Source organism: Carex rostrata, chromosome 30, assembly GCF_964058835.1.
Source record: "Carex rostrata chromosome 30, lpCarRost1.2, whole genome shotgun sequence".
Classification (NCBI taxonomy): Eukaryota; Viridiplantae; Streptophyta; class Magnoliopsida; order Poales; family Cyperaceae; genus Carex; species Carex rostrata.
The window spans coordinates 1,691,000-1,702,660 of record NC_135947.1 but is presented as its reverse complement, the minus strand read 5'-3'; the positions used below and the strand labels follow the sequence as shown (position 1 = coordinate 1,702,660).

At 36.5% G+C, this 11,661-nt stretch overlaps 1 protein-coding gene and 2 long non-coding RNA genes across 3 annotated transcripts; 2 read left to right on the top strand and 1 right to left on the bottom strand.

The window, feature by feature from the left end:
* Positions 1 to 357: 357 nt before the first annotated feature.
* On the bottom strand, positions 358 to 7,217 carry LOC144546897 (putative trehalase). Its single transcript, XM_078295485.1, has 11 exons — positions 6,655 to 7,217; positions 4,542 to 4,661; positions 4,340 to 4,455; positions 4,163 to 4,263; positions 3,417 to 3,526; positions 3,067 to 3,139; positions 2,195 to 2,362; positions 1,881 to 1,968; positions 1,608 to 1,719; positions 1,319 to 1,532; positions 358 to 725 (listed from the first exon to the last, which is right to left on the bottom strand). Exons 1-11 carry the CDS (start codon positions 7,137 to 7,139, stop codon positions 642 to 644), a joined length of 1,671 nt encoding a protein of 556 aa, XP_078151611.1. The 5' UTR covers positions 7,140 to 7,217; the 3' UTR covers positions 358 to 641.
* On the top strand, positions 5,384 to 6,623 carry LOC144546898 (uncharacterized). The gene is made up of 3 exons (XR_013508904.1): positions 5,384 to 5,589; positions 6,208 to 6,281; positions 6,390 to 6,623. It is a non-coding gene; the product is annotated as an uncharacterized LOC144546898 (long non-coding RNA).
* Positions 7,218 to 8,209: 992 nt separating the features above from the next.
* Positions 8,210 to 10,994, top strand: LOC144546655 (uncharacterized). Its single transcript, XR_013508848.1, has 3 exons — positions 8,210 to 8,611; positions 9,541 to 9,614; positions 10,134 to 10,994. It is a non-coding gene; the product is annotated as an uncharacterized LOC144546655 (long non-coding RNA).
* The last annotated feature ends 667 nt before the right edge of the window (positions 10,995 to 11,661 follow it).

Genomic DNA, 11,661 nt, shown 5'->3' with positions numbered 1-11,661 from the left:
TAGTCGGGTAGTCGGGTACGGGTATAGTCGGGTACAGGTATGGTCGGGTAGAGTATGGTCTGGTATTTGTCCCAAAAAAACCGGTCCGGTCCGTTTTTTGCCCCTACCCGCCTACCCGCGTACCCAACCTATACCCGGGCTCGGGCATGGGTACCCCGGACATAGGGTACGGACGGGCAGGGCAGAGTATACCCGACTGGGGCAAAATCAATCCACTATACCCAACTTATCAATACGGTACGCATCGGCTAAACAGCTAAAATATATCATTGACACCACTGGACGCAATCATGCAAATCTCTATTGAAATTGCACTTGCGGTCATATTATTTTCACCTAAAGTTCCTGTTGCATGACTCAGATGAGTAATTAATATTTTAAAATTCCTTAGATCCTAAATAAATATGAGGGTTCCTCAAATTCGGATCTCCTAAATAATACAATATTTGTGTTTCGATCTGCACCGTCCGAATTGTTCTAACAGGAGTATTAAAAAAAGTTCCGTGCGTTCCACCATCAACCGGATTGGCCTGGAATTCTGATCAGACAGTCCGGATCAAAACTTGAAAATTGAGTTACTTCAAGAAATACGGACTTGGGTTCCACTGACTTCAAATTCCATAGTATCATTGCAATTTAGTTTAGCAGGTTATATTTCTATCACGAGGCCATCCAAACTCTTCCAATAATGCCAAGATCACACCATTTGTCCAACCAAAACCAGTCTGCACCAAAAATATTTTTTAAACTTTGAGGGACTCAACAAGGAAAATTAATCGATAAACTTGAGTACTCTAAACAAACAAAAAAATGCCTGTACTTAATAAAAAAAGAGTTATGGATCAATCATACCAAATTTTCGCAGTTTTTTTAATGAACTATGTACCAACAGGACACTGATACTTGTGCAGCTAGCTGGTACCGACCTGACTTGAAAAGGTTAAGACCGGGCTGATGGGTTCATGAGTTCTACACGGGCTAGTCTCTCTTGATAGGAAGTCTTGGGACCCACTTTGGACTTATTCAGTTGTTTATTGATATACAAGGCTGACCTCCCAATTAACAAAATATTTAGTTACAAAACTAAAAAAAAATAATCCAAAAAAATATTCTGCAATGCAGAATTGTTGGTTTCTCAACTCTGCCAAACACTAAAGTAGCGGTAAATAAGTTTTTTGTTGATCTGCCTGTGCATTGGATAGGAACATGCCTGTTATTTTTTAATAAACGAATGTCAACCTAACCCAAACCTGACATATCAAGGCCCCAACTGGTACAGCTGTAGCACAAGGAAATCAGGATTAATTGTTACACTTACCTGGGGCTTATATTCGCCGCCACCCCCAAATTCTCCACACGACTCTACATTGCACTTCTCATGGATTGCACCTGTCTTCTTATAAGCAACAAAGTTTGTTTTAATCCAATTTATGGAGATACTCTCTGCCAATTGTGTTGCTTCTTTCGAATGGGCACTGGCCAACCCTTCAATTATCATGTGCTGTAATGGGGCCCATCCATTTGGGAAATCCCTGGAGAAAAGATGTTAGCATTGCTATTATCAGTTTATAGTTTTTTATTCTTTTTATAAGAAAGGAATGACCAACCATTGTTGCCCAGTATCTGACAGGGAAGTAGAAATCCCGTATGCACGAATTAACCCTGATTTCTTTAGGCTGTTTATAATCAACTCTTCATCATACTCGTCTGTAAGTTGATCTGAATATACGAAAGCACTGTTTTAGTAAGAATTCAGAAATGTTTATAGCATTTCAATATGAGCAATATATCCTTGACAACAAGAATGGTTCAGTTGATGGTGCTAAAAGATTTTGTGACATTTGGATATCTTTGAAAATAATATGAACTGAGGGAAAAACCTGGATAATGTGACAGAAGCCACAGAGGCACAAAATTTGATGCGAATATTTTGCAATTTTGAGAGCCAGGATTCCAGCTATAAACACCCTAGCATAATCAGACAGTAACAGATTATAATCTAAGTGAAAAAAAAGCGTTGATTACTTGATTTAACATTAAAAGTGCTATCAAAGCTTAATATAATGGCCTGACTCTACCAGTATCATTGGTGAATGACACGGGTAAGGAACCCATAATAAATGTCTGTCTGGTATTGTAGGAAATTGGTACTAGTAGAGAATATAGAAATATAAGCAAATATTAAAACAAGCACCTGATAAGCATCATGTTTGTCAAGCCAATAATCGACCCACTGGCCCAGATTAGGGTTCCATAAAATGGATCTGATTGCCGCTTTTCTAGATTTAGAAATCTCAATGAATTTCTGTGACATTGAATTATCTCCAATGATTTTTGCAAATGTGGATATGTCTTGCTCCAGCTGCGGTACATAGAGAACGCCCATCATGTGTTAGTACTATTGTTCATAATTGATGTTTATGCATAGATGCTGCCGATAGAAAATCTATAGAGCATATTTATGTAAAATTGGATACCAGTTGCAGGTCGACTTGGTTTGGGTCAGGAGGGTCGGGATATGGTCATGCTGAGGTGGGCCTGAGGTAGAATTTAGGGTCAACTGGCTTTGTATCATTTCTGGGTTTCAGGTTCATTCGTGTTTGGGCCTGGTCGGGTTTTGGGTCATCCAAATTTGGATAAACAAGTTTCAAGTTGTCTCAGGTTTAGTTCAGTTTGACATTTCAAACTTATCATATCGGGTCAGATCGGATTTAGGCAGGGGCCAAGTCAAACAGGTTCCTCAAGTTCGATTAAGATTTTCCGATTACAGAATACCTAGAGGTAGCAATCTGATGCATCCAGTCGGGTTGGGCTACAGGTCATTTGGCATTGAGTTGGGTTTGGGATCATCCAATTTTGGATTATTTTCGAATTCTGGGTTGTTTGGTTCAGGTAAGGTTAAATTTCAGATCTCCCAGCTTTGAATAGACTGATTTGGGTCATTTCTATGTCGGGCTCGGGCCAATTTTACTTTCCGAAATTGTCGTGTCGAGTAAAATCAGGAATTGTCACCTCTAGGCAGTTGCTAAGAATTGGTTCTGGTATTGTTCAAATTTCAAAATATACCTTGAATATGAATGTGTTTAAATCAACAGGAATGATCGATGTAGTTGCCGTTGTTGTCAGATCAGATGAATTCCTATTATTATATAAACAAATTTAGAAGAACATAAATTAGTACCACACCAAAGGTAACTTTTCTAGAGTAAAACAAAATGTAATATTTTAACTCATTTAACTTTTTTGTCATTTTAGAATAATACCTTGGACTCAAGGTATTGTTTGCAACTATTGTAGGAGGCTTCATTTTTCAAGTTGTTTTAAAATAAAAGGAGGTACTTTTAAGTAATTTAAAAGGAATAAGGCGACAACGACTCTTATGCAAACTTCCATATTTTGAAAAAAAAAATTAGAACCTCATCCAGCGAGAACTAAAATCCCAACCAGATTCTGCTGCTGATGCAATCTCATGGTAAAAAGCATCCTTCTCAGAAGGGGTTGAAAGCTTGAGACTCGACTCCTCATCCTAGTACAAAAAAATGCAATATAAAATTGTGTACTTTAGAAACCCCTGATCAGATCCAGTAGTGCTAAATCCATTCAGTGTCAGACTTATTTTCTCAGGATAACATGGCACTCCAACCTATGCAACAATATATTTCGATCTCAGTACTGGTAAAGTCAGGTCAGATCCCAGTATGTACTCGGCACATAACAAGAGTTATTTTGATACTTAAATGGTCTAGTTTGGTAAGATGTCCTATTGATTTTCTTTCAATCAATTAATAAACTTTATGTCCGGCTGGGTTCTTATAGTTGAAGCAGGACGTAGGCAATTCTACTTGTATAGTTACGACATCGGTCCACCGACATCATTACATTTATACCTTCCGTGATTCCAAAATTGCATAATTACCACTCCAAAAAATTGAAAATATCATATTTAGTAGTTTACCCATCCAAAACTCAGGAGGCTCTATTTGTCCATCCATTGGACGTCAAAGTAAAAAGCATTCAAATTGGGTAAATGTGAGAGCTTGTGAGTTTTGCAGGGGTAATCATGATATTTTCTTTTTTTCGAAGGACAAATATATTGAAGTTTGCAATGTTATCCATGAAATTCTGCTTCTTCTATTTTTCTTTTAGGGCATGAGGTACTTACAATGGTTGCACTTTCTGGCCGAGGTCGGTACCACCTGGCATGGTACCGGCTCACACAATGCTTGCGGCCTCCTTGGTCTTGAATTGTCACTTGATGAATATCTACACAATGTCTTCAGATATAATGACGCATCAAGATAAAACTAGTTAACAAAACTAGAAAATATAGTAATAAAACCTGAGACCCAAAAGCTGTGCTCTTTCAGCAAGGCAGGAAGTACCCTTTTAACAAGCTCTACATCTCCAGTTCTCATATATATTTCCATAACCATAGAACTTAGTAGAGGAGGCTGGCTGCATGAAAGAAATCAGTCAGTTTTGTCAATATAAATAAATATTTGAAATGACATCAATGTCCTGTGTGTTGAGATGGCAATCACCTCCTGTTAGTATAGTAGGTTCTCGCACCATTTAGTACATGCCCATAGGTTTCAATTAAAGATACAAGGTTAAATACTATTCCCTTTGCCGTGTCATACATTTTGCTCGCCAACAAGCCCCTGCAATATAGTAGTAGATTTAAAGGTTTAGTATTCCATTATTACAGCAGAATCAACAATGGTACATACTAATAGTGCTTTTGTTAAATGCCTTATATTTTTTGTTTTGTTTTGAGATCATTTAGGAGTTGGGAGACTCCTTGATTTTTTTGGATCAGCTGGTAAGCAGGAGCACACTTTTACCAGTATAGGTAGAAACTAATCAGTTCAGTGCCCTGAATTCTTAATAGATAAATTTCAGCAATAGCAACATGAATTTGCGATATACTCACATGTCCTTGCTTTTTGAGTAAAACAATTTTCAACTGATACAACCAATAGAAATCCTGTAAAAATCTCTCAGAACCACTATCCTGGCACAACAACAAGACCACTTAATACAGGTATAATTAATTTTAGTATAGAACTAATAAAACTGTGGCTGACTGCGTACAGAGCAAATAACTATTACATAAACATATATGTGAAAGGGTAGAGAAAACAAATGATTGGAGTGTGGCTGGTATAGTATGTTATGTGCTACAAACATTTAATTTTATTTATCCATTTATTTTATTGTTAGTAATACTTAGTTATAGTGGTGTGGTGCATTTGAATATAAAAATATATAAAATAAAATTAAAAAGATTCTTGCACATCACAAGGAACAAAGATTACACTTGAAGATAAAATAAATACACAAACACGGTTGAACTTGCAAGAAGACTGATATGCAAACACAAATGCTTCCTATTCTACATCAATCAGAATAATCTTGGTTTACAATTTTCTGAATTTCAAGGTCTTTCAATTTTGATTGCCCTGTGCTTGAAGAAAAATTCTGGTATTACAACAGAAGGAATGAAAGCTCTTTCAAAGTTGGTCAATCTGGTGAATTTGGATTTGGAGAGATGTTCAAACATCTGTGGCGGTCGGGTTCATATCAAAGGTGGTTTATTTAAGAGTGAGGCTACGGTGCTATGCATAGTGCACATCAATCTATACAATGGATCCATACTCCATTTTTAAAGTCCAAACAGTTGATTCGAACTGCTCAATATGATATCCATATGAATATGTGTTTGGAGGCCAAATTTCACATTTTCTAGAACTTTTTTTTACTATTTTTTTAGATAGGTAGAAAATCACTTGATCTAACGATTCTAGACCATCCAAAAGTCCTGATTTTCTACCTATCTAAAAAAATAGTAAAAGAATTCTAAAAAATGTAAATTTGGCCTCCAAGTACAATTTCATATGGAGATGAGCAGTTCGGGTTGACTATTTAGACTTTGGAAACGAAAACAATGATCCATAGTACGGACTAATATGCGCTATGCCTAGTACCATAGCCTCACTATTTTTCTTAGATGTGCTCGATTGGATGTACACACAGTATCACTATGTAGTGTACCTGTACTGTCCAGCCATTTTGTAAGGCCTATTTCCATTTCTTAGTTATCAAATTGTTCTGTTGTTAACTATTTACTTTTGCTGTCCATACTCTGCTTTATCAAGTTTTGACTTTTAAAAAAAATTCCAATCAAATTTTGTTTTGTCTTGTAAGTTTGGCAAAGCTTGAATCCCTAAATTTAAGGTATTGCAAATGTATTACTGATGCTGACATGAAACATTTGTCAGGTTAAAAGCAATTCTTTTATGATTTACATTCTTTTGTTTAAGTTTATCAATACTCTTTATAACAATTTAGGTCCTAATTTGATGATAGAATATTTGCAAAATTTTCAGGTCTGAAAAACTTGAAAGAATTGCTAATGCCATGTTGTAAGGTCGCTGATGTTGGAGTTTCCCGTTTGAAAGGTAAGGTGAAGTACTAAAAGAAAGATAGAAGGTTTATTGTTGTTATTCTTTGATTTGAGGCTGCTATGTAGAAGTCCTACAACTGGTAAATTCTGTGCCAGATCAGGTAAATTTCATAACAACAATTTCCTCAATTTTGCATTTACTGTGTAAGATTTTCCCTTCTTTCTAAATAAATCTTTAAAATATTCACCTGATAACCCAATAGGAGTCCCAGTAATAAACCTCACGAAACCGCGATCCTGGCACAATAACAGTACCTGGTAAGTACAGTAATGTATGCCTTTCGGGCCGTGTCTTAACTGCATCTGAAATCCGTCTCGACAAGCTCTTCCAGATGGCATGCACCTCCAAAGCCCATCCCCTAATCACCTCATTCTCCACTTTAACCAAAAATCCCTCAGGCTCGGGTTTAAAATCAACAGGTGTGGCGTATACCAAATCGGAACCGGCCTCGTCGAAGAACTGTTTGAGGAATTGATTGAAATCAGAGATGGAGATGGTGCCTGATTGGCGCGGGAGGGACTTGAAAGCGGAGATGGCGACGGGGAGGTCGGTTTTGAGAGGGAGGTCGACGTAGAGCTTGGGGTCGAAGTCGGTGGCGGTGGGGCCCATTGAACGGAGTGCGGCAGATTGAACGCACTGAAGGAAGGAGAGGAGAGGGTCGTCTGTTGCCATGGAAACAGGGAGAGAAAAACAGAGAGGACAAAGAAAGTGAGAAGCGATGAACGCAGCAACGCCATATGTGGCCGCGCGGTACGGCCTTTTGGTTTATTCCATTGATTTGGGAATTTGGATACCTAAAGTAACACAAATTTTGAGTTTAGATCTGGACGTCCGATCAGAATACTGGTCAATCTGAACCGACGTGAAATGCCTGGATTTCTTTAATATCCGTGCCAAAGAAGATCGGACGATTTGGATCCAAACTTGAAATTTGTGTTATTTTACGGTGTTTGCACGCCAGTTCGGGTCCGTTGGTAGTGGGAATAAAGCTTTTAAAAAACCTCTCAAAAAGTATGTATTGAAATCACATAGGTTAATTTTTTGTAGAAGAGGGTTCAAATGCCTCCATTTTTTGTGCCTCCTCCATGTCTTAATTTTTTAAAACTTTAATAATTCAAAATTTAAAACTTAAAAATCAAAATAAAACCGTTAGATATAATCTACATCATTTTATCTATACACATGTAAAAAATTATGATATTTCAATTTTATTTTGATTGTCATCAAGAGCTTGTAAAAAATGCACTAATTTGGATAATTTCTAAACGTTGATTTTTAAACTTATTGATTCAAATAAAAACAAAATTGAAATGTGATAATTTTTTATGAGCACATAGAGAAAATAACATAGATCACATCTAACGGTTTTATTTTGACTTTTAAGTTTTAAATCTTGAGTTATTAAAGTTTTAAAAAATGGAGGCATGATGGAGGCACAAAAAATGGAGGCATTTGAACCCTCCTCTTTTTTGTATACCCTCATAGATTTTTCTAATTTCTTATCTCTTCTCTATATTATGCACCTTAAATTGACTTGGATGATAGAAAGCAGTGTAGCTAGGATTTATTGATTTAAATCCGGATTGAATCTGAGCCATCTAAACAAATAATATGTCTTCTTTTGATTAAATACACCATTTCTCTGTGTAGAAGTCTAAATTTAGTGAAAAGTATACATGCCATATATATCACCACACATATTGCCACGCATATTCGCAAATAACCGCAAATTTTTTTCGCTGATCTGAATTTTTTTCTCTCCCAGCGAAATTTGTTGCTGCCCAAGTGCCCATCCCCTCCCAGGCCTCCCCGACCTTTCTTCCAATGAAAAAGAAAAAAAAAACCTAAGAGAAAGTGATGGAGAGAAAAGGGGAAGAAGGATCGTTCACCTCCCCCTTGCGCCCCCTCCTACCTTTACCGCACGCCTCCCTCTACCCCCTCCCTCGAGCGCCTTGCCTCGGTCGTGCGCGAAGGCGATGTATCCTTGAGAATTGGTGAATATCAATTATTTAGCCGATCGTTCGCTGTCCAATCGATTTATCAATTCGACGGTCATACCCTTCCGCCTCTTCTCTTCCTGCGTACACCTTCTCGTCCGATTCGAGTACAACTTACTTCCGCCTCTTTTCTCTTCCAATTCGACGGTACAACTCTTACTTCCGCAGATGGTTGTAATATGTTTTCCATTAGTATTTGTCTTCCCTCTTACTAAAATTCGGTTAGTTGCTTTGAAATAAAGAAAAAATGGAGTTTCCTATAAGGTTCGACTGTTAGTGAAATTGTTAATTACCAATTGTCCTAATTGTTTTTCTGTTAATTACCAATTGTGCTAATTGCTTTCCTGTACGATGTCTTTTATTTGTATTACCAATACCAATTTGATTGTTAAAATTCAATTAATCCTCATTCAATTGTTAATTACCATTCAAATTTTAATCTGCTTGTTAATTACCAATTTGCTTTTAATTACTGATACGGTCACACATGCATTTGTGGTTGGAATTATGATTAAGAATCTGAAAAGCAGGGGCTGTCAATGTGATTTGATATAGACTTTTGGTTTCAAAACCAACACTGTGACCATACAATTTGGTATTAATTCTATAAGGTACTGTACAAATGCTCTAATGCTCCTATTGGATTCTTGACACTGTTACAACAACTCGATGTCCTGCAGAAAAATTGGTACCAGTCAGTTTTGTAATTTCAATATGCTATCTTGATATTAAAGAGGAAAGATGTCTTAATAAGTTGTATACTCTCAAGAAGCAGTTCTGCTACGACTAGAACCCTCTGACATTTCCTTCATCCGCTTTCTCTACCGAGCACCGAATCCAAACCTCCCCCTCTCTTTCTCCTACCCTTGCAAGTCATTTGAAACACGTATGCAACATGAATTACCTGATTTTAAAAAAAATCAAAGGTGCTAAATAGAAAGAATAGGGGAATTTGGTTTAGTACGGAACTACAGACCAGTGAGTTCATATGTTGTTATAGTTCAGTAGCGTTCTTATAATTCTAGACTGTAATCCTTTCTTGTTTTTTATTATTTTATTTTTTCTAATTTGTGTAGAGCTCATATTCAATTTGCCAAAAGAATATGGATATGCTGGTCGCAATCATGTGACGCTTCATTATCACCAGTTTGTAAGTCCTTGCCCTTTACATCTTGATCTGATTATTGATTTATTTATAATCTAGATACAATCCAGATACTGGTACTGGAAGTTGTTCCGAAGTAAATTGGTACGTACGTACTACACAATTTGCGTGCATGGTACAGACCTGAAAGAATGATATAAGCACACTTGACAAGTTGGGATCAATGATACTATAATTCCAGCAAGAGAATAATAAGCAAATAAATTGAGGGACTAATGTGCTAAAAGGTCTAGATAGAAAGTCTGACAAGCTTGCTTGAGGGCGCTAAAGCCTTGCACAGGAGGATACCAGTTGAGTAACAGAAGCACAATTTTCCTAATTTCCTAATTTCCTCATTTTCTTAAATTATGTTTTTTTACTATTCTCCTTTCATATTTCAGCTTTTATTTCTTTCTTTCTTTCCATAATTCAATTTTATTTCCAGGTCCATAGCTGCCGCTTATTTCTTTCCATTATTTCTTTCAGCTTTTTTATGTCAGCTTTTATTTATTTCTTTTATTTCAGCTTTTGCATCACAGACTCAATCTCCACACACACAGGAAATGGCAAACCTGGATTTTAACAATGAGGAGGACCGGCTATGGTGGCGCTGGTCACAACAAGGAGATTACTCAGCAGCATCGATTTACAGGATATTGATATCGGGAGGAAAGATTAGATGGCACTACATGGAGATATGGAAAGGTCGGGCACCGCCAAAGGTACAACTTTTCACATACCTCCTCTTGCAAGACATAATTTAAACGCACGATGTGATGTTGAGAAGGGGAATTCCTTGTCAAAGGAAGTGTGTCATGTGCAATTCGAGTGAAACCGAGACAGCGGTACACCTCATGTACCCATGCCGGTACGCGACACAGGTATGGAGGAGATTAGAGGAAAAGTGGGGTCTAAAGATGATGAGGAGCTCGATTTCGGTTGAGGAATCTTGGGAGGGGTCATGGCATTTCGCCAAAAATCTAGGAGGCATGAAGGAGGAATAGGTGGTACGGAGTATGGCTGTATTTTGAAACCTTTGGCAACAGAGAAATGAAGTTGTACTTAGGGGGAAAGGGTACCAAGCAAAATTGTGACTGACAAGGCGTGGGGAGAAGGGGAGATGTGGCTCAGATGATGTGGAGTTCACCAATTCAATAGGCGATAGGAGATTTGAGTGAGCAGTTTTTGTGCTATTGTTTTGTTTTTTCTGTTGTTTTGATTTCGTTGATGTAAAGGAACAATAGCACTATGTGGGATGTATTTTGTTATTATTAATGCACAACTGATAGCTTCTATCAGTATTTTTCAAAAAATAGAAAAGGAAAAGATATGTAAGAAATATTTCTATTGTTGCTTGAAGAATGATCACTAAATTTATTGTGCTTACTGTTGTTTCTAATTTTGCTTGCAAACATAGTTGGTATATCTTTTTCATTTGCTTTTAGGTTGTAGTTGGACTCAGTCCTATCTAAATCAAGTGCATGCATACTTCTCTTTTATAATAATGATGATGATGATGAATTATAATAATGTGATGATGAATATATAAATAATATTAACAAAATAGTTGGGTACTTGGGTGTACTAAAGTTTCTGATAACATATTTTAGTAATAATGTTTCTAGTCTGTCATTTTCAAATAACCAAATTTAAGGATTTTTTTTCCAAATCAAATTAGAACATTTCAAATATACACGGATAATAATTTGAATAATAGAATATTTTAATTTCATAAGTTACTAATTATGTGTCAATGTCAATAAAAAAATCTTTTCATATTTTTTTAATCTTATAATATGTTTCCGTCGCAACGCACGGGCACGATACTAGTTTACCTCTAAACACTTCAATTTATCTAATTTATCTCTAAACTCTAACAAACTCTTTCTTTTTTATCCATTATACTTTAACTATGAAGTTAACTATAGTGAAAACCCTGGTTAAAATAATAAAAGTAAAAAATACCCTTTTTTATTTTATTCTATTTTGTATTGGAAGTTCATCGTCTCTTCTTTCATGTTGTCTCATGTTTTCTCGTGGTTAGCAATCTCCT

Bases quoted from the DNA above. Each gene is read 5' to 3' on its own strand.
- LOC144546897 (XM_078295485.1), bottom strand. From the start codon at position 7,139: ATGGCAACAGACGACCCTCTCCTCTCCTTCCTTCAGTGCGTTCAATCT. The intron at 1,969-2,194 runs GTGCTTGTTTTA...TGATTATGCTAG, and splicing joins ACAAACATGATGCTTATCAG to GGTGTTTATAGCTGGAATCC. The intron at 726-1,318 runs GTAAGTGTAACA...TTTTTGGTGCAG, and splicing joins GCGGCGAATATAAGCCCCAG to ACTGGTTTTGGTTGGACAAA.